Here is a 26,122-nt window from a genome sequence, read left to right on the forward strand (position 1 = left end):
ATTGTAGCCTGCTCTTTTTATTTCCTATATTATCCAGTAGTGGTGAGGTGCTCCTTTTCCAAATCACCAGATTTGACAAAACAAATTTCCTTTGTCCATTTTAATTTCAACCAAACCATTACACAGTGATCTTGGACGTTTATGGTGGAATGTAGCGTGGACAAGCTGTCTTCTGCATTATTTCTAGGTTTTGACAAAGCTTTGACACTGAACCACACTATGAATCGGGAGCTGAGATTGCTGGAAGTGAGCTGTTACACAGAAGTCTGACCCTATTTGGTAAGCCCCTATATCAGTGCTTAGGTGGAGAGATTTAAATCTCAATTTGTTACATTTCTGGTTTCAGCTCTCAAGCTCTAGATCCAACCCTGGTTCACTGGCATATCTATAATGGGTGCAAAGTGCATGGTGCACATGGGCCCCCTGGACCAGGGGGGCCTTGCTGGCTGTCAAGATATCGACAACAGCATCCCGGCCAGTATGCCTGCAGCGGGGCGAGTGCTAGAAAGCCCCTTGCGGGCTCACTGCACTCACCACGTTGCAGGCACGGTGGCCGCCACAGGTTATATTGAGATGTAGTTATGTGACCGGCGGTGTCACAATACCGACACCTCCATCTCAGCTCCTGAACATGCCGACTAACGGGGACCACAGAGCCCGCAAGGGGCTCCGTTACGCTCGCCCCGTAAACTGCCTATCCAGTTATGTTCTTCCTCTATGGGTGTCATTACATTTCACCTCTAGCCGGGATTCCGGTGTTGGCATTGTGACTGCCGGGATCCCAACTAACTGTATTTTAACCGCTTCCCCTTTTAAAAAGCTACAGTACTTTATTTATGACCACTAACAGACTTCTATATGGTCTTGCTACCTTTGGTGTCCCTTTTTTTTTGGGGGGGGGGGGGGGGGGGGGGGGGGGGGGGGGCAGGATAATTTCCCCACTTTTTCGTGTACTTCTCCCAGGGTACATTTACTAGAAAAGTCACACAACCTTACCACGACACTGTAAATTAGCATTTCCAATTGGATCTTGAATTTCTCATGTGCACGCATTCATGTAATGTGTGCAAATTTAATTCAATAAACATGCACCCATTTGGATTGATCACAGACTGAGTCATGTCTTTATCGTAAAGTCACTCAAATGCAAAATAGCAAGAATAATACTTTGCAGCTCAATCTGGTATTTTGTTTTGAACAGACCCCCCCCACCCCACCCCACAATATTTTAACAGAATCTCTTATTTAACCTGGTTGTCCCTGAAGTCTAGACATTAAGTTCACTTTTTCGGTCCTCCAAATACTATCATGACAAGTTACCAAATGACCTAAACAGACTTCCTAACCCTGGGGGGGGGATTTGTTTAATTTGCCGGTGGTCAAGATACAGACGCCGGAATACCGGCGCTACTCCCATGTCCACGACACCCATAGAGTGGGTAAGGAACTTGTGGCGAGCCACCACGCCCGCAACATGGCGAGCCCGCAAGGGGACTCTTTGCACTCGCCCTGTTGCCAGCATACTGGCGGCTGGGATGCCGCCGTCGGCCACCAGTAAATTATACGGAATCCCCCCATCCAAGATTTTCCCCAGAATATGGCAAAAGGTATCTAAATTCAAACAGAAACAAAGATACTCTGCTTCCTGTTACCGGGCCTAGTATGCTCATAACACACCTGAGTCACTTAAATCTATTATGTGATATCATTCAACTGTGATATATACAACTGTATTACAGGATGTATCCAGGGAATACTTTGAAATGGGAGGCGATACCTCTTCTTCATGATACTTTATAAATAAATGTTACACAATCAAGATTGAAAAATGTTTATTGGTTTGCCATAGAAAGCTCTAAAGTCTAAAGGCTCAAGTATTAGTTAGTGGAAAGTAGCACACGACTTAAAAAAAAAGTTAAGGAAAAGCTGTACAAGTATAATATATACACACAACATTATTGGTACAAATGAACCATTTCAGAATGCGATCATTAGAGAATAAAAGATATACAACCCAACTTCTTAATGACATACATACAGCGGTTATTTGCATTCCATGACCGGTAATGACACTATAACGAGCAACCAGGCATGTTGACACCATTTTATTTCTTTACATATTATTCAGATTGGAATGCTATGCTGAGAAGCCTTATGAAAGGACTGAGAAAGAAAAGATCTGCACTTTCGCTTGAAACTTAACATTAGTTTCAGTGTGTTAGCAAGTAAGAAAAAGGAAAGTTGTGCAATGGTTAATGGACTTGCAGCTGCATTTACTTACCCACAATTTAGCATTAATATATTTAAGTTTTGAATATTAACATTCAGTAAGTACAACGGGCCAAATAAATATTGCATGAAAGGGTTGCATAACTGAATTCCATGCTGTTAGGCGCCTCCAAGAGTCTATGAGATATGGCTATCTAATGGTAATCTTGCCACCACTTCCAGTCCGTTTGCCTTGAGGAGAGATGTCTATGTTGCACAAGTTACAGAGCCTACGCCAATATCCTACCTGGTATTTAATACACAATAATCCCCTGGCACACCAATATACTTTACATAAAGTACATGTTCTACCAGTTTCAAAAGGGAAGACTTTTTACCATGTTTCTCATCGCCACAAAGGTTTAAGCGTAAACTCAAAAAGCTTTACACATCGTAAACTAGGAAACTTTATACTGACAAGTCCATGAGGGCAAAATAGTACTTTTCTGAAGTTTTGCTTGGCTTAGCAACAAATAAGCTTAGTCGGTTATCATTACAAAAGGACACATATGAGCTCCCATCCACAACTAGTGAACAACTCCTTCTGTAGAAATAGTCACTTTTAAATAAAAAAAACTTAAAAATGAAGTTTCAAAGAAGATAGACTTGTCCCCCCCCCCCCCCCATAAGGACATGATCAGCATGCCTCCAATAACTACACACTAACAGCTACTTCTACAGTGTCATACAAGGTTTGCTCGCGTATGAGTACAGTGTATTAGAGATGTAAAAATCCCAAGATCTAGGATCTCGCAAGACTCAATCTCCCAGTATAAGAATACATTACACTTTTATTAAACCTGGGAGTAAGAACATTGCTTCATTGTATTTGCTCTTTGGAGTTTTCTGACAAGTTTCCCAATCTGTTACAGTGTTATAAACCAAACTCTGTATTTTGTTTTACAGTTTCCCCACCCTCAACACCTCCCCTGACATATTGTTTAGCGGAGTCCTCTATTCCACTAATTAAAGGCAGCCATTATCCTTTATTGTAGCTTACAGTTATGTATACAGATACTTGTGCCTAATGTTTGTACATCGGCAAGTATCTACAATGGCATTACCACACATAAAAAAACAAGCATAGTATTATAACAAATCTTACCATTTTATCAAGTCTTTAAAAAAAAATCCCATCCTACTGTTCTATGCTAGCTACAACAATCCCAGTATTCTATGAACATTTTTTTTTTATCTTTCAGATCATTTACACCAAGCATGAAAAAGGAATGCTGGACTACTTAGACATTCTGCAAGATTGGGAAACCCAACTCCTACCAGTGAACTGTTGGGTAAAGATAAATTATATTTATATCTAGGACTAGTGTTAAAAGGAACGGTGTGTAAAAATACTGGAATCCACAAGCCTACATATAAATGGGGGAAAACGAGAAGTTTAAAAAACAAACAAAAAAATAAAATAAAAAAATTCAGGTAGTGGAAACATAATTTAATATACATTAAGAACTACTTAATATGAAATGGGGGTTGATCCAATATGGGAAGGCATCTTGCAACAATGACAAATATATATGTAAAAGTTCTAATAAAATGCATTTGAGCTTGTTAGTTAATAGAGGTAAGATAACTGCATTGTGATGAGAGTATGCAGGGTTACAAATCAGAAATATGGTACATGTACACACAACTCTCTCACACTTGAAAACTTGTTTCCAATAGTTTTCCATGAACTTCTGCATATATATTTGGGAGTGTTAATAACGTTAATATATAGTAGTTATAGAACTTCTTTAAATATCCTCTCTGTACATCCACAGCACCAGCTAAAAAGCATTTTATTAGCACTCTATTTAGATGAATGCAGTGAAAGGATCAGAATACATATTTAAATGTGTGTAAAATGTCAGTTCATGTTAAAAGGAGAACATAATTAAAGCAATCTCACAGAGTTTATTTTTTCTTCTTTCAATAGTAAGTTAAGCACCTTTTAAGAATGAAATATTTATAGCTGCTCTTCTAGAAACCATTTTTCTAAATCTCTTTGGACGGACATCCAGTATGGATGCTAGTCACACACAGGCTCACTGATGTTATAGGCCCTACACACTGGTCGATAATCCTCAAAGATATGAACGATCTCGTTCATTATTGAACAAGATACCGTTCATATCTTTGAGTGTGGAGTCACCAGCGATGAATGATGCGCGGCCCCGCGCTCGTTCATCGCTGGTGCCTCGTCAGCTGTGCATGCAGGCCAATATTGACGATCTCGTCCATGTTTGCCTGCACTTCAATGGAGCCAGGTGACGGGGGGGAAAGAAACTTCACTTCCGACACTGCCCCCCCCCCCGCCGCCGGGTCACCCGTTGGCCGTATCCGCCGTCGGGCAGCTCGACGGCGGATCGGTCAATGTGTAGGGCCCTTTAGCCTGTCATGGGAAGGCAGAGGCAGGAGGATAATACAGTACACACCGAGATCAGAATCGTTCCAACGCCTCTATGCTCCACACAACATGTGCCACAGTAGTACATGACACCACAAAAGTATAAATTATTAAGTTGCCTGAAGAAATAAATCAAGGAAAATGGTATAAACCAGCATTAGTCTTATAGTCTGCCTCAGCGATTTGTGTTCTAGAAAGAAATAAAAACACCAGATTTTTGTTATGAAATTGCGGCTTTAAAAAAAAAAAAAAATTTACAAAACTAAAACTGTATATTAGCAGTTTAATTTAATTGGAAAATAGAGAATGTTACTGTTAGGTTGTCCCTTTTCAGCCGTCAATAAGGAGCATTTAGTAACAGACTAAATACATTGATAAAAAAAAACCAACCCAACAAAAACAGTGGCACGAATCAGCAGTCTGTAGAAAGGTCCAACATAGGAAAGAAGGGGCATCATGACAAAGTAAACTAGGCTACAAAATAAACGTTCAATTAGATTTAGGGAGGAATTCAATGAATGCGGTAAAGTCTCCCTAAAAAAAAACCCACCAAGACTTTACAGCGATTTATTGGCTGATGGTGGTATACGGCAATTTTAACTGCAGCCAGTTTATTTTGTGTGTGCGCTGACCCGGTTTCAAATGAAAAACACATCAAGATCTGAGATTTTTTTTTTCCTCCTGCCCCTGGCAGAGGAGAAACAATCCCTGAAGCTGCCGGCTATTGGGGCCACTTGAATTAGCCCCCCGGGGACTAATTAGCCGTGGTAATTTAACGTGGCTAATTGAATTCCCCCCTTCATCTTACACAATAATAGATTTTCTTGCGGTTTCTCCTTTCTTTATTCAAAACACAAAACAAAACTGAACTAGATATTTAAAGAGTCAATTATTTAGTGCAACAAAAGTAATAATGCACTTTCAAGAATGATGGGAAATAGAGCATACATCTTTCATAAAGCTACAACTGCCTTGCCTCACATCTGCCGTAAAAAGGGAGAGGAGCACAGATTATTGACCCTTCGCTTTCAGCAGACTCTTATTTTGCAAATCAGACAACTGAATAAGCTTACCTGTCTACACCATTACCAAAATAATGCCAAATTGAAGACTGGATTTTAAAGTGCAAACATACATACAGTATTGGTAAGTGTCCCTAATCCATGCATACTTACAAACTCACTGGCATATTATAAATGTGTACATTATTAAACTAGCAAGGTTTGGGTGTAATTATCTAGCACAATATCATTATCACCAAAACTAACAATTTGAAGGCTCTTTGTAAATAAATTCTGTTCAATCAGATGTTCAAGTAAATGCTGAGAAGATGCCCTCACATACTGGTTGTAAGTTAAAACAATGCCTTTCCATAGGCTATTCTAACTTTATAAAAAAAAACAAAAAACGACAGATGTTCACCTGAAAGTCATGTACAGTATGTTCCTATTTTATTGTATTTTAATTTGTAAGTGATTTAATAGGATTCCGGTATAACAAATTCAAATTCAGTACTGCCCTCAGATGTGGTTGGTTTAAACATGTTCTGGCTGGACTGCTGAAGGAAGATATCGTCCCAGTTTACAGGCTTTGGTCCATCGTTCGAGTTGTTGTTTTCGGCAGACGCTGGCTCAGATTTATCTGGGTCAATGTCATAGACAATTCCACCATCGTTGATAACAGGAACATTGTTGGTATTATCAGATATGTATGCATACTGCCTAATCTGTAATGTCTTACATGGATTTAGACGGTAAAGCTTTGAATCTCCAGCAGGGTCCATGCTATGAACTGATCTAATGTGTGAAGCCATGACCTGGTAGTTAATAAAAGAACTACCACAAGTCAAGCACTGGTATCTTCTTTCACCTGTGTGATGTATTTCGTGCTTTGTGCGGTATTCCGCAAGGGGGAAAACTCGCTCACAGTAACGACAAGGGTATTTTTTTTCCCAGGAGTGAACATTAAAATGTCTTCGTAAACTGGTTAGACAAACATAGGATCGTTTGCATACAATGCAAATATAATAGACTCTTCCGTCCACGATAAGCTCATAGTGATCATCATGTTTCAATTTCATTCGTTTCCGGTTAGGGAACCCGTCTTCATCCAGTTTAACTAACCCTTCTTCTTCATCTTCTTCCTTGATGGGGATGACAATGTCATAGGTATCCTCACCAATGTTTGCATAAACTTTGCACCCTGTTGATAGCCCTTCTATTTCAGATGCTGTGTCTAACGTAATTATTTTTTTACCATCCATTATGCGACGAGGCTCTGATGACAAATGGGATTCCTTACTACTTCCAGAATTAACATCTGCAATTTTAATCTTGAATTCACCTGGTTTTGAAGAAGATCCATGGCTAAAGGTAACCACTTGTTTTTTCTGCACTCCATCAAACGAAACATTTTTGTGTGTGATCGTATGCTGTCCCAAAGATATTACTGAAGAAACCGGAGTAGACATGCAATTCCCATCTAATATTAGTTCTGTTTTGGGCTGAACAATACCGATCGGTTGTAGTTTTGGTAAATTTTGATTTACGACAGGGGGAACATTCTTTTGAACTGGTATGGTTGCAGCAGAAGAGGAGGCGTTTTGGGAATGCTGGACAGGAACAATGGCGGTGACTGGGACTTGTGGAGCAGAAGGGGCAAAAGACCCATTTGCAGGAGGATTTGGAGATGGCAGATTTGAATTTGTATCATCGGGTGCAACAGGTGCTGTGACTTTTGGAGCAGGAGCAATGTTTTTCAAAGGGGATTGGGACTGAGGCTTAGTGTTTTGGATAAACTGCTGTGGCTGACTAGGTGGTGTAGCTTTCTTTGCGTCGGGTACTTGGTCATTAGCAGAGACAGCTGGGGGCTGCACAGACTCTTTCTTTTCTGAAGTCACTGGTTTGGCCTGCACAGTCTCTGAACAAAAGATCACATCATCATCGGACTCATCGTCAGACTTGTCATCGGACTCGTCAGCCATTGAATCTTCAATTTCAGTCTTGGATTCTTTAGAGGATGATAAGGAAAATGCTTCTGAAATTACTGGCATTGCAGAGTTCCCAGCTTTAGGCACTGCTGAGCTTGATGTAGGAGGCGCTGTGTTTTTAGCTGGCTCTCGTGCTTTCTGATCAGTATTAGGCTGGGCATCAGGACTGTTCTCCTTAACTCCACCAGAAATGCTCTTCACTTGTGACAACGGTATACCAAGCTCTGCTATGAAAGGGACCCCTAGCAATTTTCCAGACTTTATCAGCTCTTCCAGCATATCACATTTCACACGGACAATTTTGGCGCTGTAAATATAGTTAAGGATTTCTGCAAAGATTTCAGCTCTGATAAAATTCAGTTCCACTACTGGTCCAGCAACACTGAACAGTTGGTGGAAGTATGTGCTGCAGGCAGAAAGAATATTTTTGTGAGCTCTGAATTTTCGGTCTTCAATTATGACGGTGACATCACAGTACAACCCCTGCAGTCGTTGGTCATTCAAAGCCTGTAGTAAGCTGCCAGAGTATTGGGTATCTGTTGCAGTTATCAATTTTTTTGCCTCCATGTCTGCAATAAATACAAAAAAACCTAATCAGTGAACATAAACAGAACTGCAAAAACATTTTAAAAATAAGCTTCTCTCAATATATACAGTGCATCCGGAAAGTATTGACAGCGCTTCACTTTTTTTTTATGTTACAGCCTTATTCAAAACTGGAAGAAATTCATTTTTTCCCTCAAAATTCTACACACAATACCCCATAATGACAACGTGAATTTTTTTTTTAGATTTTTGCAAATTTATTAAAAATAAAAAAACAAGAAATTACATGTACATAAGTATTCACAGCCTTTGCCATGAAGCTCAAAATTGAGCTCAGGTGAATCCTGTTTCCACTGATCATCCTTGAGACGTTCCTACAGCTTAATTGGAGTCCACCTGTGGTTGATTGAACATAATTTGGAATGGCACACACCTGTCTATATAAAGGCACCACACTTGACAGTGCATGTCTTAGCACAAACAAAGCATGAAGTCAAAGGAATTGTCTGTAGACCTCTGAGACAGGATTGTCTCGAGGCACAAACTTGGGGAAGGGTACAGAAAAATATCTGCTGCTTTGAAGGTCCCAATGGAGCACAGTGGCCTCCATCATCCGTAAATGGAATAAGTTCGGAACCACAAGGACTCTTCCTAGAGTGGCCAGCCATCTAAACTGACCGATCGAGGGGGTGGGGGAGAAGGGCACTAGTCAGGGAGGTGACCAAGAACCCGATGGTCACTCTGTCAGACCTACAGCATTCCTCTGTGGAGAGAGGAGAACCTTTCAGAAGGACAACCATCTCTGCAGCAATCCACTAATCAGGCCTGTATGGTAGAGTGGCCAGACGGAAGCCTCTCCTTAGTAGAAAGCACATGGCATCCCGTCTGGAGTTAGCCAAAATGCACCTAAAGGACTGTCAGATCATGAGAAACAAAATTCTCTGGTCTGATGAGACAAAGATTGAACTCTTTTTATGTTTTTGAAGATTGATGTTTTTCAGCGGCAGGAACTGGGAGACTAGTCAGGATAGAAGGAAAGATGAATGCAGCAATGTACAGAGACATGCTGGATGAAAACCTGCTCCAGCGCGCTCTTGACCTCAGACTGGGGCGACACTTCATCTTTCAGTAGGACAACGACCCTAAGCACACAGCCAAGATATCAAAGTAGTGGCTTCAGGACAACTCTGTGAATGTCCTTGAGTGGCCCAGCCAGAGCCCAGACTTTAATCTGATTGAACATTTCTGGAGCGATCTGAAAATGGCTGTGCACTGACGCTTCCCATCCAACCTGATGGAGCTTGAAAGGTGCTGCAAAGAGGAATGGGCGAAACCACCCAAAGATAGGTGTGCCAAGCTTGTGGCATCATATTCAAAAAGACTTGAGGCTGTAATTGCTGCCAAAGGTGCATCAAAGTATTGAGCAAAGGCTGTGAATACTTATGTACATGTGATTTCTCAGTTTGTTTGTTTTTTAAATAAATTTGCAAAAATCTCAAAAACACTTTTTACACATTGTCATTATGGGGTATTGTGTGTAGAATTTTGAGGGAAAAAATGAATGTATTCTAGTGTGAAATATAATAAGATTTTACTAGCCGGTAAATCTATTTCTCGTAGTCCGTAGTGGATGCTGGGGACTCCGTAAGGACCATGGGGATAGACGGGCTCCGCAGGAGACAGGGCACTTTAAGAAAGAATTTGGATTCTGGTGTGTTCTGGCTCCTCCCTCTATGTCCCTCCTCTAGACCTCAGTTAGAGAAACTGTGCCCGGAAGAGCTGACAGTACAAGGAAAGGATTTTGGAATCCAGGGCAAGACTCATACCAGTCACACCAATCACACCGTATAACTTGTGATAAACATACCCAGTTAACAGTATGAACAACAACGGAGCATCAGATCAACCCTGATGCAACCATAACATAACCCTTATTTAAGCAATAACTATATACAAGTATTGCAGAAGAAGTCTGCACTTGGGACGGGCGCCCAGCATCCACTACGGACTACGAGAAATAGATTTACCGGTAAGTAAAATCTTATTTTCTCTAACGTCCTAGTGGATGCTGGGGACTCCGTAAGGACCATGGGGATTATACCAAAGCTCCCAAACTGGCGGGAGAGTGCGGATGACTCTGCAGCACCGAATGAGCAAACACAAGGTCCTCCTCAGCCAGGTTATCAAACTTGTAGAACTTTGCAAAGGTGTTTGAACCCGACCAAGTAGCCGCTCGGCAAAGCTGTAATGCCGAGACCCCTCGGGCAGCCGCCCAAGAAGAGCCCACCTTCCTTGTGGAATGGGCCTTAACTGATTTAGGCAGCGGCAACCCAGCCGCAGAATGAGCCTGCTGAATCGTGTTACAGATCCAGCGAGCAATAGTTTGCTTTGAAGCAGGCGCCCCAAGCTTGTTGGAAGCATACAGGATAAACAAAGATTCTGTTTTCCTGACCTTAGCCGTTCTGGCTACATAAACCTTCAAAGACTACATCCAGTGACTCGGAATCCTCCAAGTCAGTAGTAGCCACAGGCACCACAATAGGTTGGTTTATATGAAAGGATGAAACCACTTTCGGCAGAAATTGTGGGCGGGTCCGCAATTCTGTTCTATCCGCATGGAAAACCAGATAAGGGCTTTTATGTGACAAAGCCGCCAATTCTGACACACGCCTAGGCGAAGCCAAGGCTAATAGCATGACCACCTACCACGTGAGATATTTTACTTCCACCGTTTTGAGTGGTTCAAACCAGTGTGATTTCAGGAAACTCAACACCACGTTAAGCTCCCAAGGTGCCACTGGAGGCACAAAAGGGGGCTGAATATGCAGCACTCCCTTTACAAACGTCTGAACTTCAGGCAGAGAAGCCAGTTCTTTTTGAAAGAAAATGGATAAGGCCGAAATCTGAACCTTAATGGAACCCAATTTAAGGCCCCAAGTCACTCCAGACTGTAAGAAGTGAAGGAAAAGGCCCAGCTGGAATTCCTCCGTAGGGGCATTCCTGGCCTCACACCAAGCCACATATTTTCGCCATATACGGTGATAAATGTTGAGCCGTCACATCCTTCCTAGCCTCTATTAGCGTAGGAATGACCTCATCCGGAATGCCTTTTTCTGCTAGGATCCGGCGTTCAACCGCCATGCCGTCAAACGCTGCCGCGGCAAGTCTTGGAACAGACAGGGCCCCTGTTGCACAAGTCCTGTCCTAGAGGCAGAGGCCACGGGTCCTCTGTGAGCATTTCTTGCAGATCTGGATACCAAGTCCTTCTTGGCCAATCCAGGACAATGAGTATTGTTCTCACTCCTCTTTTCCTTATGATTCTCAGCACCTTGGGTATGAGAGGAAGAGGAGGAAATACATAGACCGACGGGAACACCCACGGTGTCACCAGTGCGTCCACAGCTATCGCCTGAGGGTTTCTTGACCTGGCGCAATATCTCTGCAGCTTTTTGTTGAGGCGGGATGCCATCATGTCCACCTGTGGCAGTTCCCACCGACTTGCAATCTGCGTGAAGACTTCTTGATTAAGTCCCCACTCTCCCGGGTGGAGGTCGTGCCTGCTGAGGAAGTCTGCTTCCCAGTTGTCCACTCCCGGAATGAACACTGCTGACAGTGCTTGCACGTGATTCTCCGCCCAGCGAAGAATTCTGGTGGCTTCTACCATCGCCACCCTGCTTCTTGTGCCGCCTTGGCGGTTTACATGAGCCACTGCGGTGATGTTGTCTGACTGAATCAGAACCGGTTGGTCGCGAAGCAGGGACTCCGCTTGACGTAGGGCGTTGTATATGGCCCTTAGTTCCAGGATGTTGATGTGAAGGCAAGTCTCCTGACTTGACCACAGCCCTTGGACATTTCTTCCCTGTGTGACTGCCCCCCACTCTCGGAGGCTTGCATCCGTGGTCACCAGGACCCAGTCCTGAATGCCGAATCTGCGACCTTCGAGAAGGTGCGCACTCTGCAGCCACCACAGGAGAGACACCCTGGCCCTGGGGGATCGGGTGATTAACCGATGCATCTGAAGATGTGATCTGAACCACTTGTCCAGTAAGTCCCATTGGAAGGTCCTCGCATGGAACCTGCCGAAGGAAATGGCCTCGTATGATGCCACCATCCTTCCCAGGACTCGAGTGCAGTGATGCACTGACACCTGTTTTGGTTTTAATAGATTCCTGACCAGTGTCACGAGCTCCTGAGCTCTCTCTATCGGGAGATAAACCCTTTTCTGGTCTGTGTCTAGGATCATGCCTAGGAGAGGCAGATGAGCTGTAGGAACCAACTGCGACTTTGGAATATATAGAATCCAGCCGTGTTGCCGTTACACTTCCAGAGAAAGTGATACGCTGTTCAGCAACTGCTCTCTTGATCTCGCTTTTATGAGGAGATCGTCCAAGTACGTGATAATAGTGACACATTGCTTCCGCAGGAGCACCATCATTTCTGCCATTACCTTGGTGTTCTCGGGGCCGTGGAGAGACCAAACGGCAACGTCTGAAATTGGTAATGACAATCCCGTACCACAATTCTGAGGTACGCCTGATTAGGTGGATAAATGAGGACATGAAGGTATGCATCCTTTATGTCCAGAGTCACCATAAAATCTCCCCCTTTCAGGCTTGCAATGACCGCTCTTAGCGATTCCATCTTGAACTTGAACCTTTTCAGGTATATGTTCAGGGATTTTAAATTCAATATGGGTCTGACCGAACCGTCTGGTTTCGGGACTACAACATGGTCGAATAATAACCCCCTCCTTGTTGAAGGAGGGGAACCTTGACCACCACCTGTTGAAGATACAATTTGTGAATTGCAGTTAACACTGTTTCCCTCTCGTGGGGGGAAGCCGGCAGGGCCGTCGGTGAGGGGGCATCTCCTCAAAGTCCAGCTTGTATCCCTGAGACACAATATCTATTGCCCAGGGATCTAACAGGGAGTGAACCCACTTGTGGCTGAACTTACGAAGGCGTGCCCCCACCGGGCCTAGCTCCGCCTGTGGAGCCCCAGCGACATGCGGTGGATTTTGTAGAGGCCGGGGAGGACTTCTGTTCCCGGGAACTAGCTGTGTTGTGCAGCTTCTTTCCTCTGCCCCCGCCTCTGGCAAGAAAGGACGCACCTCGGACTTTCTTGTTTCTTTGTTCGAAAGGCTGCATTTGATAATGTCGTGCTTTCCTAGGCTGTGCAGGAATATAAGGAAAAATATCAGAATTACCAGCTATAGCTGTGGAGACCAGGTCCGAGAACCCTTCTCCACACAATCCTCAGCCTTCCATATGCCTCTTAAGTCGGCATCACCTGTCCATTGCATATTCTACAGGACACGTCAAGCAGAAATCGACATAGCTTTGACTCTAGAACCCAGTAGACTCATGTCTCTTTGGGCATGTTAGATAGATAGATAGATATAGAGATAGATAGATAGATATATATATCTATCTATCTATCTCTTAAGACAGCATCTTTAATATATATATCTCTATATATACATTCTAGGGTCTCAATCTCTGCTGATAAGGTACCTGTCCACGCTGCCACAGCGCTATAAACCCATGCCGACACAATCGCCGGTCTTAGTGTACCAGAATGTGCACGCTATCTGCAGGATCCCTGAGAATAGCTGTTACGTCAGGGCTACCTTTTGGGCAAACGTGACACCCTAGGGGAAGATTCCCATCGTATCCTGGCCCTAGTGGGGAAAGGATACTCCCTGAGAATTCTTTGTGGGAAACTGCAGTCTCTTGTCTGGAGATTCCCGCTCTTTTTCCTCATGAGAGGAGGGAAATTTACCTCAGCTTTCTTCCCCTTAAACATGTGTACCCTTGTGTCAGGGACAGATGAGTCATCAGTGATATGCAAATCATCTTTTATTACAATAATCATATATTGAATACTTTTCTGCCATTTTGGCTGTAACTTTGCATTATCGTAGTCGACACTGGAGTCAGACTCCGTGTCGATATCAGTGTCTATTATTTTGGATAGTGATCATTGAGAGACTCTGAAGGTCTCTGCGACATAGGGACAGACATGGGTAGATTCCCTGTCTATTCTCTAATCTTTTGTGCAATAAATTTACCTTAGCACTTAATTACACATATCTAAACAGGTGTCGACGGAGACACCCTCTCACACACATATTTGCTCCATCTCCTCCTTAGGGGAGCCTTTTACCTCAGACATGTCGACACACACGTACCGACACACCACACACTCAGGGAATGCTCATCTGAAGACAATTCCCCCATAAGGCCCTTTGAAGAGACAGAGAGAGAGTATGCCAGCACACACCCCAGCGCTATTAACCCAGGAATAACACAGTAACTTAATGTTAACCCAGTAGCTGCTGTTTATATTGATTTTTGCGCCTAATTATGTGCCCCCCCTCTCTTTTTACCCTCTTCTACCGTGTATCTGCAGGGGAGAGCCTGGGGAGCTTCCTCTCAGCGGAGCTGTGGAGAAAAAATGGCGCTGGTGAGTGCTGAGGAAGAAGCCCCGCCCCCTCAGCGGCAGGCTTCTGTCCCGCGTTTCTGTATAATATAATGGCGGGGGCTCATGCATATATACAGTGCCTAACTGTATATATGCCCACTTTTGCCAAGAGGTCCTAATTGCTGCCCAGGGCGCCCCCCCCCCCTGCGCCCTGCACCCTACAGTGACCGGAGTATGTGGGTGTAGTGTGGGAGCAATGGCGCACAGCTGCAGTGCTGTGCGCTACCTCAGTTTGAAGACTGGAGTCTTCTGCAGCCGATTTCGAAGTCTTCTTGCTTCTTTCACCCGGCTTCTGTCTTCCGGCTCTGCGAGGGGGACGGCGGCGCGGCTCCGTGATCGGACGACAAAGGGTGAGATCCTGTGTACGATCCCTCTGGAGCTAATGGTGTCCAGTAGCCTAAGAAGCAGGACCTATCCTCAGAGAGTAGGGCTGCTTCTCTTCCCTCAGTCCCACGATGCAGGGAGTCTGTTGCCAGCAGATCTCCCTGAAAATAAGAAAAAAAAAACCAACAAAATACTTTCTTATAGCAAGCTCAGGAGAGCTCACTAAGTAGCACCCAGCTCGTCCGGGCACAGATTCAAACTAAGGTCTGGAGGAGGGACATAGAGGGAGGAGCCAGAACACACCAGAATCCAAATTCTTTCTTAAAGTGCCCTGTCTCCTGCGGAGCCCGTCTATCCCCATGGTCCTTACGGAGTCCCCAGCATCCACTAGGATGTTAGAGAAATATACATTAACAAATGTAGATTTCATTTATCCTGCCAGTTACACGCAATAAAGTTAGCCATACTGCCCTGATAACACTGCCTGTCACAAGTATCTAGTGCATCACGAGTACAGGATATTGGCCAATAGGAGAAATAAAAGCTTTCACAGACAGCAGCTCAGGTGTTTAGATGACAGTGTTCAGTATGAATTACCACTGACCAGGATGCCGGCCGTCAGTATACTGACAGCGGCATCCCGGTCAGTAACATGCCAGTAGCGAGGCTGTCTTGCCGGTATTCCAGCGTCTGCATTCTGATCACCGGGATCCCAAGTGGCGGTATCTTAACCTCTTCCCAGATGACAGCTACACAGCACATATATCAGACATATTAACCCTTAAATGGACAGTATTGGAAGGTTGCCATTCAAAACCTAAAGTCCACTTAAATGTACGAAAATACTGTGAACATTTTCCAGCAGATGGCTGCACTGGCTTTTAATGTTCGCTGCGAGTTTGAAAGATGGCTTCGCCCAGAAAAAATCACCACAAGGTGAGTATCCCACTTTGGATTTTATCAATCGAATTTGGGAAAAATTGTTATGTTAAGAGTATCAAAATATCAAATTAGAATGAAATCACAATGTTTTGGTGTACAAGCTACAATGCTAGCAAATAGAGGTCTATTAGGATGGACTTTAAGTCTAAATGACCAAACCATATTTTTGAGGGGTTACTTAGGGCCTCATTCGTCTTCTTTACCAGTGTTATCACTGGGATACACCGAAAACATTCAAAGGGTTAAGGGCCCCATACACAAGTGCGATAATGCACGATTTCAGCCCAATTCGGGCATTCGGCCCGATATATCGGCTGAAATCGGGCATTTTAGGGGTGTTCCCGAACCGATCCGATGCACGTTCCCGTGAGCATCGGATCCTCCAGATCCAGGTGCTGCACCTGGGGGGCATGGCTTGGGATCGCCCAGATATATTGCATGCAAATGGGCAACATACGATGTATCTTGGCCGATCCTGCCCCCCGGGAGGCTGCAGGGGTGATCGCCTGCGATCACCTCCGACATGAGATCGTTGTAGTGTATGGGGCCCTTCAGAGAGCAAATCAATGAAAGCTTCGATTCTTCAGTATACTATTTTGAGTCATGGAACTAATTCAATTCTGTGAGTTTGGAATCGTGAATCCGCACCTTAAAAATAGCGCACATTGCAACACATTTTCATAAAGCACGCTCCTGCAATTCAATTGTAAATGGCCAATTGCAAGGATCTTGGAGATGTAGCGAGTTAAATCTACAGTGCATGACCTGGGAGAAGTGCATAAAAGAGTGGGAAATTTACCATGAAACAACCAAAAAAATAAGATACAGTAGAAGAACAGTATTAGAAAGCTGTTAAAGGCTATAAGCAACTTAAACAGGTACCAAATGGTTTATTTTTTTTTACATATTTTAACAATAGCTGAAAAAGGATAGCCAGCAGGTTTTTCAGCAAATGAAAGTATTTCCAGACTTTTTTTTTTTTTTTTTTTACAGAAAAATTTATGTAAAGTGATTTTTCAGTAATTTTAGCTTGTGAAATGATGGGGGGAAAAAAAACAAAACACTTAGCTACCATCCGCAAGGTCAAAGAGCACATTCCAATCAATAAAACAGCTCAACTTACACCTCCCCACATCATTTAGCCTATTTATCAGCTTATTAGAGAAAATCACCACTAACGGTACACCATACGATACTCCCAATTTATCCCGTAGGTTGCTTTATAGGGCATATATAGGGATGCAGTCAATATACCGGCTGTTGGGATCCCGGTGTTCAGGAGACTGACGCTGGAATCCCCACAGCTGGCATTTTACCGACACCCGCCCGGTATTCCCACTCGGTTGGTGGGTCCACACCACCAACCATGTGGGAACAGAACCTGTGGCGAACGAAGGGGTGCTGCTGTCAGATTAGTGACAGCCGGGATATCATATGTATCCCCTTATATATTTTAAATGCACCTTTCTTTTATAAGTAAGTAGTTTGGCGTGATGTGCACTTGTCTAAAGGTTTCTTCAAAAGACTAGTTCATATTTTCACAATCCAGCTCTCCAATTGTATTGTACCACCAGTAGCTGCTCAAAAATGACAGTCGCCACTGACGGCTTTAATATTGGAGGATAGTCTTGCAGTAGCAACACACACTATTTTCCCACCATCAGCTGCAATTTTACTTATGTATGGATTGTTTTATACACATCTTATGCTGGGCACACACAAGAACGGCCAATCCGCCGACCTATCCGACGATTGGTAAGTGCATACGCACACACAGCATGATGTGCCGATATATAGGCCATTGGCTGTGCTGCAGGGCATATACGATATGTCTGAACAACATCGTTCACAGACATATCACTGATACACACCCACAATATATTGGTCATTCAATTGGACGGCCGATATATTGGCCAATGTGTACCCAGGTTTAGAGAGTGTATGCTCGTCTGGACAGGGCCATTTTCATATTCTGTTGCATGTCACTGTATAAAATTTGTTTGCATTATGATCCCCCCAATATCGAGTGCCGCAAAATAAGCAAATGATAACAAATAAACAGAAATATTAAACAGCTGATACTTTTTTTTAAATGAACAAAGGAACCTTATATAATAAAAGGCCAACACTGCTCCTCACATCTATGGGTGGAATTCAAATGTTCTGCACATCGGCGGCGACTAGAAGGCACCCGACGGAGCATTTAAAATAAGAATTTACTCACCGGTAATTCTATTTCTCGTAGTCCGTAGTGGATGCTGGGAACTCCGTAAGGACCATGGGGAATAGCGGGCTCCGAAGGAGGCTGGGCACTTTAGAAAGATTTAGGACTACCTGGTGTGCACTGGCTCCTCCCACTATGACCCTCCTCCAAGCCTCAGTTAGGACACCGTGCCCGGACGAGCAGACATAATAAGGAAGGATTTTGAATCCCGGGTAAGACTCTTACCAGCCACACCAATCACACCGTACAACTCGTGATACTATATCCAGTTTGACAGTATGAAAACAACTGAGCCTCTCAACAGATGGCTCAACAATAACCCTTTAGTTAACAATAACTATTTACAAGTATTGCAGACAAACCGCACTTGGGATGGGCGCCCAGCATCCACTACGGACTACGAGAAATAGAATTACCGGTGAGTAAATTCTTATTTTCTCTGACGTCCTAGTGGATGCTGGGAACTCCGTAAGGACCATGGGGATTATACCAAAGCTCCCAAACGGGCGGGAGAGTGCGGATGACTCTGCAGCACCGAATGAGAGAACTCCAGGTCCTCCTCAGCCAGGGTATCAAATTTGTAGAATTTTGCAAACGTGTTTGCCCCTGACCAAGTAGCTGCTCGGCAAAGTTGTAAAGCCGAGACCCCTCGGGCAGCCGCCCAAGATGAGCCCACCTTCCTTGTGGAATGGGCATTTACAGATTTTGGCTGTGGCATGCCTGCCACAGAATGTGCAAGCTGAATTGTACTACAAATCCAGCGAGCAATAGACTGCTTAGAAGCAGGAGCACCCAGCTTGTTGGGTGCATACAGGATAAACAGCGAGTCAGATTTTCTGACTCCAGCCGTCCTGGAAACATATTTTCAGGGCCCTGACAACGTCTAGCAACTTGGAGTCCTCCAAATCCTTAGTAGCCGCAGGCACCACAATAGGCTGGTTCAGGTGAAACGCTGACACCACCGTAGGGAGAAACTGGGGACGAGTCCTCAATTCTGCCCTATCCATATGGAAAATCAGATAAGGGCTTTTACATGATAAAGCCGCCAATTCTGACACTCGCCTGGCTGAAGCCAAGGCCAATAACATGACCACTTTCCACGTGAGATATTTCAGATCCACGGTTTTTAGTGGCTCAAACCAGTGTGATTTTAAGAAACTCAACATCACGTTGAGATCCCAAGGTGCCACAGGAGGCACAAATGGGGGCTGAATATGCAGCACTCCTTTCACAAATGTCTGAACTTCAGGTACTGAAGCTAGTTCTTTTTGAAAGAAAATCGACAGAGCCGAGATCTGTACTTTAATGGAGCCTAGTTTTAGGCCCATATTCACTCCTGCTTGCAGGAAATGCAGAAATCGACCTAGTTGAAATTCCTCTGTCGGGGCCTTTTTGGCCTCGCACCATGCAACATATTTCCGCCATATGCGGTGATAATGCTTTGCCGTAACATCTTTCCTGGCCTTAATAAGCGTAGGAATGACTTCTTCCGGAATACCTTTTTCCTGTAGGATCCGGTGTTCAACCGCCATGCCGTCAAACGCAGCCGCGGTAAGTCTTGGAACAGACAGGGCCCCTGTTGTAGCAGGTCCTGGTCTGAGCGGTAGAGGCCACGGGTCCTCTGAGAGCATCTCTTGAAGTTCCGGGTACCACGCTCGTCTTGGCCAATCCGGAACCACGAGAATGGTGTATACTCCTCGCTTTATTATTCTCAATACCTTTGGTATGAGAGGTAGAGGAGGGAACACATAAACCGACTGGTACAACCACGGTGTCACTAGAGTGTCCACAGCTATCGCCTGAGGGTCCCTTGACCTGGCGCAATATCTTTTTAACTTTTTGTTGAGGCGGGACGCCATCATGTCCACCTGTGGTTTTTCCCAACGGTTTACCAGCATCTGGAAGACTTCTGGATGAAGTCCCCACTCTCCCGGGTGGAGGTCGTGTCTGCTGAGGAAGTCTGCTTCCCAGTTGTCCACTCCCGGAATGAACACTGCTGACAGTGCTAGTACATGATCCTCCGCCCATCGGAGAATTCTTGTGGCTTCCGCCATCGCCATCCTGCTTCTTGTGCCGCCCTGTCGATTTACATGGGCGACTGCCGTGATGTTGTCTGACTGGATCAGCACCGGCTGGTGTAGGAGCAGGGATTTTGCTTGACTTAGGGCATTGTAGATGGCCCTTAGTTCCAGAATATTTATGTGAAGGGAAGTCTCCTGACTCGACCATAGTCCTTGGAAGTTTCTTCCCTGTGTGACTGCCCCCCAGCCTCGAAGGCTGGCATCCGTGGTCACCAGGACCCAGTCATGTATGCCGAACCTGCGGCCCTCTAGAAGATGGGCACTCTGCAGCCACCACAGTAGCGACACCCTGGTTCTTGGAGACAGGGTTATCACGCGATGCACCTGAAGATGCGATCCGGACCACTGGTCCAACAGGTCCCACTGAAAGATTCTGGCATGGAACCTGCCGAAGGGAATTGCTTCGTAAGAAGCCACCATCTTTCCCAGGACCCGCATGCAGCGATGCACTGATACCTGTTTTGGTTTCAGAAGGTCTCTGACTAGAGATGACAACTCCCTGGCTTTCTCCTCCGGGAGAAACACTTTTTTCTGGACTGTATCCAGAATCATACCCAGGAACAGTAGTCGTGTCGTCGGAACCAGCTGTGACTTTGGGATATTCAGAATCCAGCCGTGCTGGTGCAGCACCTCCTGAGATAGTGCTACTCCCACCAACAACTGTTCCTTGGACCTCGCTTTTATTAGGAGATCGTCCAAGTACGGGATAATTAAAACTCCCTTTTTTCGAAGGAGTATCATCATTTCCGCCATCACCTTGGTAAATACCCTCGGTGCCGTGGACAGTCCAAACGGCAGCGTCTGGAATTGGTAATGGCAATCCTGTACCACAAATCTGAGGTACTCCTGGTGAGGATGGTAAATGGGGACATGCAAGTAAGCATCCTTGATGTCCAGGGATACCATGTAATCCCCCTCGTCCAGGCTCGCAATAACCGCCCTGAGCGATTCCATCTTGAACTTGAATTTTTTTTATGTATGTGTTCAAGGATTTCAAATTTAAAATGGGTCTCACCGAACAGTCCGGTTTCGGTACCACAAATAGTGTGGAATAGTAACCCCGGCCTTGTTGAAGTAGGGGTACCTTGATTATCACCTGCTGGGAATACAGCTTGTGAATTGCCGCTAGCACCGCCTCCCTGTCTGAGGGAGCAATCGGCAAGGCAGATTTTAGGAACCGGTGGGGTGGAGACGCCTCGAATTCCAGTTTGTACCCCTGAGATACTATTTGAAGGATCCAGGGATCCACCTGTGAGCGAGCCCACTGATCGCTGAAATTCTTGAGGCGGCCCCCCACCGTACCTGGCTCCGCCTGTGGAGCCCCACCGTCATGCGGCGGACTTGGAAGAAGAAGCGGGGGAGGACTTTTGCTCCTGGGAACCTGCTGTTTGTTGCAGTCTTTTTCCCCTACCTCTGCCTCTGGACAGAAAGGACCCGCCTTTTCCACGCCTGTTTTTCTGGGTCCGAAAGGACTGAACCTGATAAAACGGCGCCTTCTTAGGCTGTGAGGGGACATGGGGTAAAAATGCTGACTTCCCAGACGTTGCTGTGGAAACTAGGTCCGAGAGACCATCCCCAAATAATTCCTCACCCTTATATGGTAACACTTCCATGTGCTTTTTTGAATCTGCATCTCCTGTCTACTGGCGAGTCCATAAGCCTCTCCTAGCAGAAATGGACAATGCACTTACTTTAGATGCCAATCGGCAGATTTCCCTTTGTGCATCTCTCATATATAAGACTGAGTCTTTTATATGGTCTATGGTTAACAGGATCGTGTCTCTGTCTAATGTGTTAATATTTTCTGACAGTTTATCTGACCACGCAGCGGCAGCACTGCACATCCAAGCTGACGCAATAGCTGGCCTAAGTATAATGCCTGTGTGTGTATATACAGACTTCAGGATCGCCTCCTGCTTTCTATCAGCAGGTTCCTTGAGGGCGGCCGTATCCGGAGACGGTAGTGCCACCTTTTTAGACAAACGTGTGAGCGCTTTATCCACTCTAGGGGGTGTTTCCCAACGTGACCTATCCTCTGGCGGGAAAGGGAACGCCATTAGTACCTTCTTAGGAATTACCAATTTTTTATCAGGGAAAGCCCACGCTTCTTCACACACTTCATTTAATTCATCTGATGGTGAAAAACTACGGGTAGTTTTTTCTCTCCAAACATAATACCCTTTTTAGTGGTACCAGTAGTTATATCAGAAATGTTGAACACCTCTTTCATTGCCTCAATCATACAGTGAATGGCCTTAGTGGGCATCAGGTTTGACTCATCGTCGTCGACACTGGTGTCAGTATCCGTGTCGACATCTGGGTCTGCTTGAGGTAGCGGGCGTTTTAGAGCCCCTGACGACCCATGCGACGCCTGGGCAGGCACGAGCTGAGAAGTCGGCTGTCCCACATTTGGCATGTCGTCGATTTTCTTATATAAGGAGTCTATACGTGCACTCATTACTTTCCATAAGCCCATCCACTCAGGTGTCTGCCCCGTAGGGGGTGACATCCCTTCTAAAGGCATCTGCTCCGCCTCCACATCATTATCCTCATCAAACATGTCGACACAGCCGTACCGACACACCGCACACACACAAGGAATGCTCCGAATGAGGACAGGACCCACAAAAGCCCTTTGGGTGGACAGAGTGAGAGTATGCCAGCACACACCAGAGCGCTATATAATGCAGGGACTAACTAAGTTATGTCCCCTATAGCTGCTTTTTATATTATATATGTATTGCGCCCAAATTTAGTGCCCCCCCTCTCTGTTTTTACCCTGTTCTGAAGTGTAGACTGCAGGGGAGAGCCAGGGAGCTTCCTTCCAGCGGATCTGTGAAGGAGAAATGGCGCCAGTGTGTCTGAGGGAGATAGCTCCGCCCCTTTTCCGCGGCCTATTCTCCCGCTTTTTTCTGGATTCTGGCAGGGGAATTTACCACATATATAGCCTCTAGGGCAGCCTTTTTCAACTGGTGTGCCGCGGCACACTAGTGTGCCGCGAACAGTTGCTGAGTGTGCCGCCGCTCGCCGTCCGCACCCGCCGCACGGACCCGATCACTGCCGCCAGAGCAGTCACTGCCACCATCCGTCCCGCCGCACTGACCCGATCACTGCCGCCAGAGCCGTCACTGCCGCCATCCGCCCCGCCGCACGGACCCGATCTCTGCCGCACCCGCTCTCACTGATCCTGTGATCCTGTTAACATCCATTCCGCAGTCAGCCGGACCGTGACCTATGACTCACCATAGGTCACGGTCCGGCTGTCGCTGCGCCCGCCCTCTCACACGCTGCTCTGCTCTGCGGTGAGGTCCCGGCGCTCCTCACCACTATATATTATATTTATTGTTTTGAACTAAGTGGGGGAGCTGGTAAGGGGGAACTGGTGTGAGGAATTACTAAGGGGGGCTGGAAGGGGAACTGGTGTGTGGGATTACTAAGGGGGGGCTGGTAAAGGGGAACTGGTGTGTGGAATTACTAAGGGGGGCTGGAAGGGGAACTGGTGTGTGGGATTACTAAGGGGGGGGGCTGGTAAAGGGAAACTGGTGTGAGGAATTACTAAGGGGGGCTGGAAGGGGAACTGGTGTGTGGAATTACTAAGGGGGGCTGGAAGGGGAACTGGTGTGTGGAATTACTAAGGGGGGGCTGGTAAAGGGGAGCTGGTGTGTGGAATTACTAAGGGGGGCTGGAAGGGGAACTGGTGTGTGGAATTACTAAGGGGGGGCTGGTAAAGGGGAGCTGGTGTGTGGAATTACTAAGGGGGGGCTGGTAAAGGGGAGCTGGTGTGTGGAATTACTAAGGTGGGAGCTGGTAAGGGGGGAGCTGGAGTGTGGAATTACTAAGTGGGGGAGCTGGTAAGGGGGGAGCTGGTGTGTGGAATTACTAAGTGGGGCATGTGTGTGGAATTACTAAGTGGGGGAGCTGATGGGTGTAAATACGAGGGCATGTATGGGGCATTACTTGTGGGGGTGGCGGTGTGTGGCATTACTGGGGGGCAGGTGTGTTGCATTAATATGGGGTGGCAGCTGTGCGGAAATATAATGAGGGGCATGTGTGTAGAATTATACTGGGGGGGCAGGTGTGGAATTACAATGAGACGTGTGTGGAATTACAATGGGGACATGGTGTGTAAAACGCTGGGGGTAGGTGTGTGGAATTACCGGGGCGGGGGTGACAGCATTTGTTTTATTACTGTGGGGGCCAATGTGTTTTATTACTGTGGGGGCCAATGTGTTTTATTACTGTGGGGCCAATGTGTTTTATATAAGGCTCTTCTTGCCACTCCAGCGTGTGACCGAGGCTCTTCTTGCCACTCCAGCGTGTGACCGAGGTTCATCTTGCCACTCCAGCGTGTGACCGAGGCTCTTCTTGCCACTCCAGTGTGTGACCGAGGCTCTTCTTGCCACTCCAGCGTGTGACCGAGGTTCATCTTGCCACTCCAGCGTGTGACCGAGGCTCATCTTGCCACTCCAGCGTGTGACCGAGGCTCATCTTGCCACTCCAGCGTGTGACCGAGGCTCTTCTTGCCACTCCAGCGTGTGATCGAGGCTCTTCTTGCCACTCCAGCGTGTGATCGAGGCTCTTCTTGCCACTCCAGCGTGTGACCGAGGCTCTTCTTGCCACTCCAGCGTGTGATCGAGGCTCTTCTTGCCACTCCAGCGTGTGACCGAGGCTCTTCTTGCCACTCCAGCGTGTGACCGAGGCTCTTCTTGATTGAGGCTGCAGAATCTTACATCGTTGAGACACGGACAGGTAGGGACCAGTGTTTTTTTTATGTGGGAGTCAGTGTGTTTTTGAGGAATATAAATTCTGAATTTACTTGTTTTTTTTTCTTTTTCACAGAGTTTATGAAACATGGACAAGTTTCTAACTAAGAAACGTGCATTAGAGTCAAATGATGATGACAGTGAATCAAATGTTGCTGGTCATAGTTCTGGTGCTAAAGCCGTTGTGCGCCAGTATAAAGAAGATTATTTGTCCTTTGGATTCATTTCATCTGGAGAAGAGCAGCCACGTCCTGAATGCCTTGTATGTGGTGAGAAACTGGCAAACCAAGCCATGGTTCCAAGTAAGCTGAAGAGACACCTTCACACAAAGCACTCACATTTGTGCAAGAAGCCAATTGAGTATTTTAACAGACTTCTAGCTGAACAAAAACGCCAGGCTAAACAGTGGGCCAAAATCACAACGGTTTCTGACAAAGCTCAAGAAGCAAGCTATGCTGTTGCAGAAATTGTGGCAAAGAAGATGAAATCACATACAATTGCAGAGTCAGTAATTTTACCAGCATGCTGTAAAATTGTAAATATCATGTTTGGTGAGAAATATGAACAAGAGATTTTGAAAATCCCTCTGTCTGATAACACTATTAGTCGGCGAATACTAGACATGTCTGAAGATGTTGAGTCACAAGTGATCACCAAGATTAAAGAAGCCAATGTCTTTGCATTCCAACTGGATGAGTCAACTGACATCACTGGAAAAGCTCAACTCCTAGCATTCAGCAGGTTTGTTTGTAATGAAGAATTCATTGAACAATTTTTTGTTTTGCAAAATACTTCCAGAAACAACAAAAGGCCAAGACATTTTTGATGTTGTGAACACTTATTTCACTTCTCACAATTTGTCTTGGGAATTATGCATCAGCATCTGCACAGATGGTGCTCCATCTATGTCGGGAAGAGTGAAAGGATTTGTTGCACTAGCCAAGCAAAAGAACCCTGCCATTGTTTTTACACATTGTTTCCTTCACAGAGAGGCCCTCATTTCAAAGTCAGTAGTACCTGAGCTGCAAAAAGTACTGGACGAGACAATAAAAATGGTCAACTACATCAAGAGTAGGCCATTAAAATCAAGGTTGTTTT

General features: G+C 45.5%; 1 protein-coding gene across 3 annotated transcripts in view; it reads right to left on the bottom strand.

Annotated features, from left to right (window-relative positions):
* Positions 1-1,815: 1,815 nt before the first annotated feature.
* Positions 1,816-26,122, bottom strand: part of ZBTB33 (zinc finger and BTB domain containing 33) — a 45,246-nt gene continuing 20,939 nt past the window's right edge. For all 3 annotated transcript variants that reach the window (XM_063937237.1, XM_063937235.1, XM_063937236.1), the window contains one exon: positions 1,816-8,230. In XM_063937237.1, coding sequence (XP_063793307.1) covers positions 6,150-8,228 — 2,079 coding nt within the window. In that variant the 5' untranslated portion in view covers positions 8,229-8,230 and the 3' untranslated portion in view covers positions 1,816-6,149. The remainder of the gene's footprint in view (positions 8,231-26,122) is intronic.

This window comes from Pseudophryne corroboree, chromosome 8 (assembly GCF_028390025.1).
Source record: "Pseudophryne corroboree isolate aPseCor3 chromosome 8, aPseCor3.hap2, whole genome shotgun sequence".
NCBI lineage: Eukaryota > Metazoa > Chordata > Amphibia > Anura > Myobatrachidae > Pseudophryne > Pseudophryne corroboree.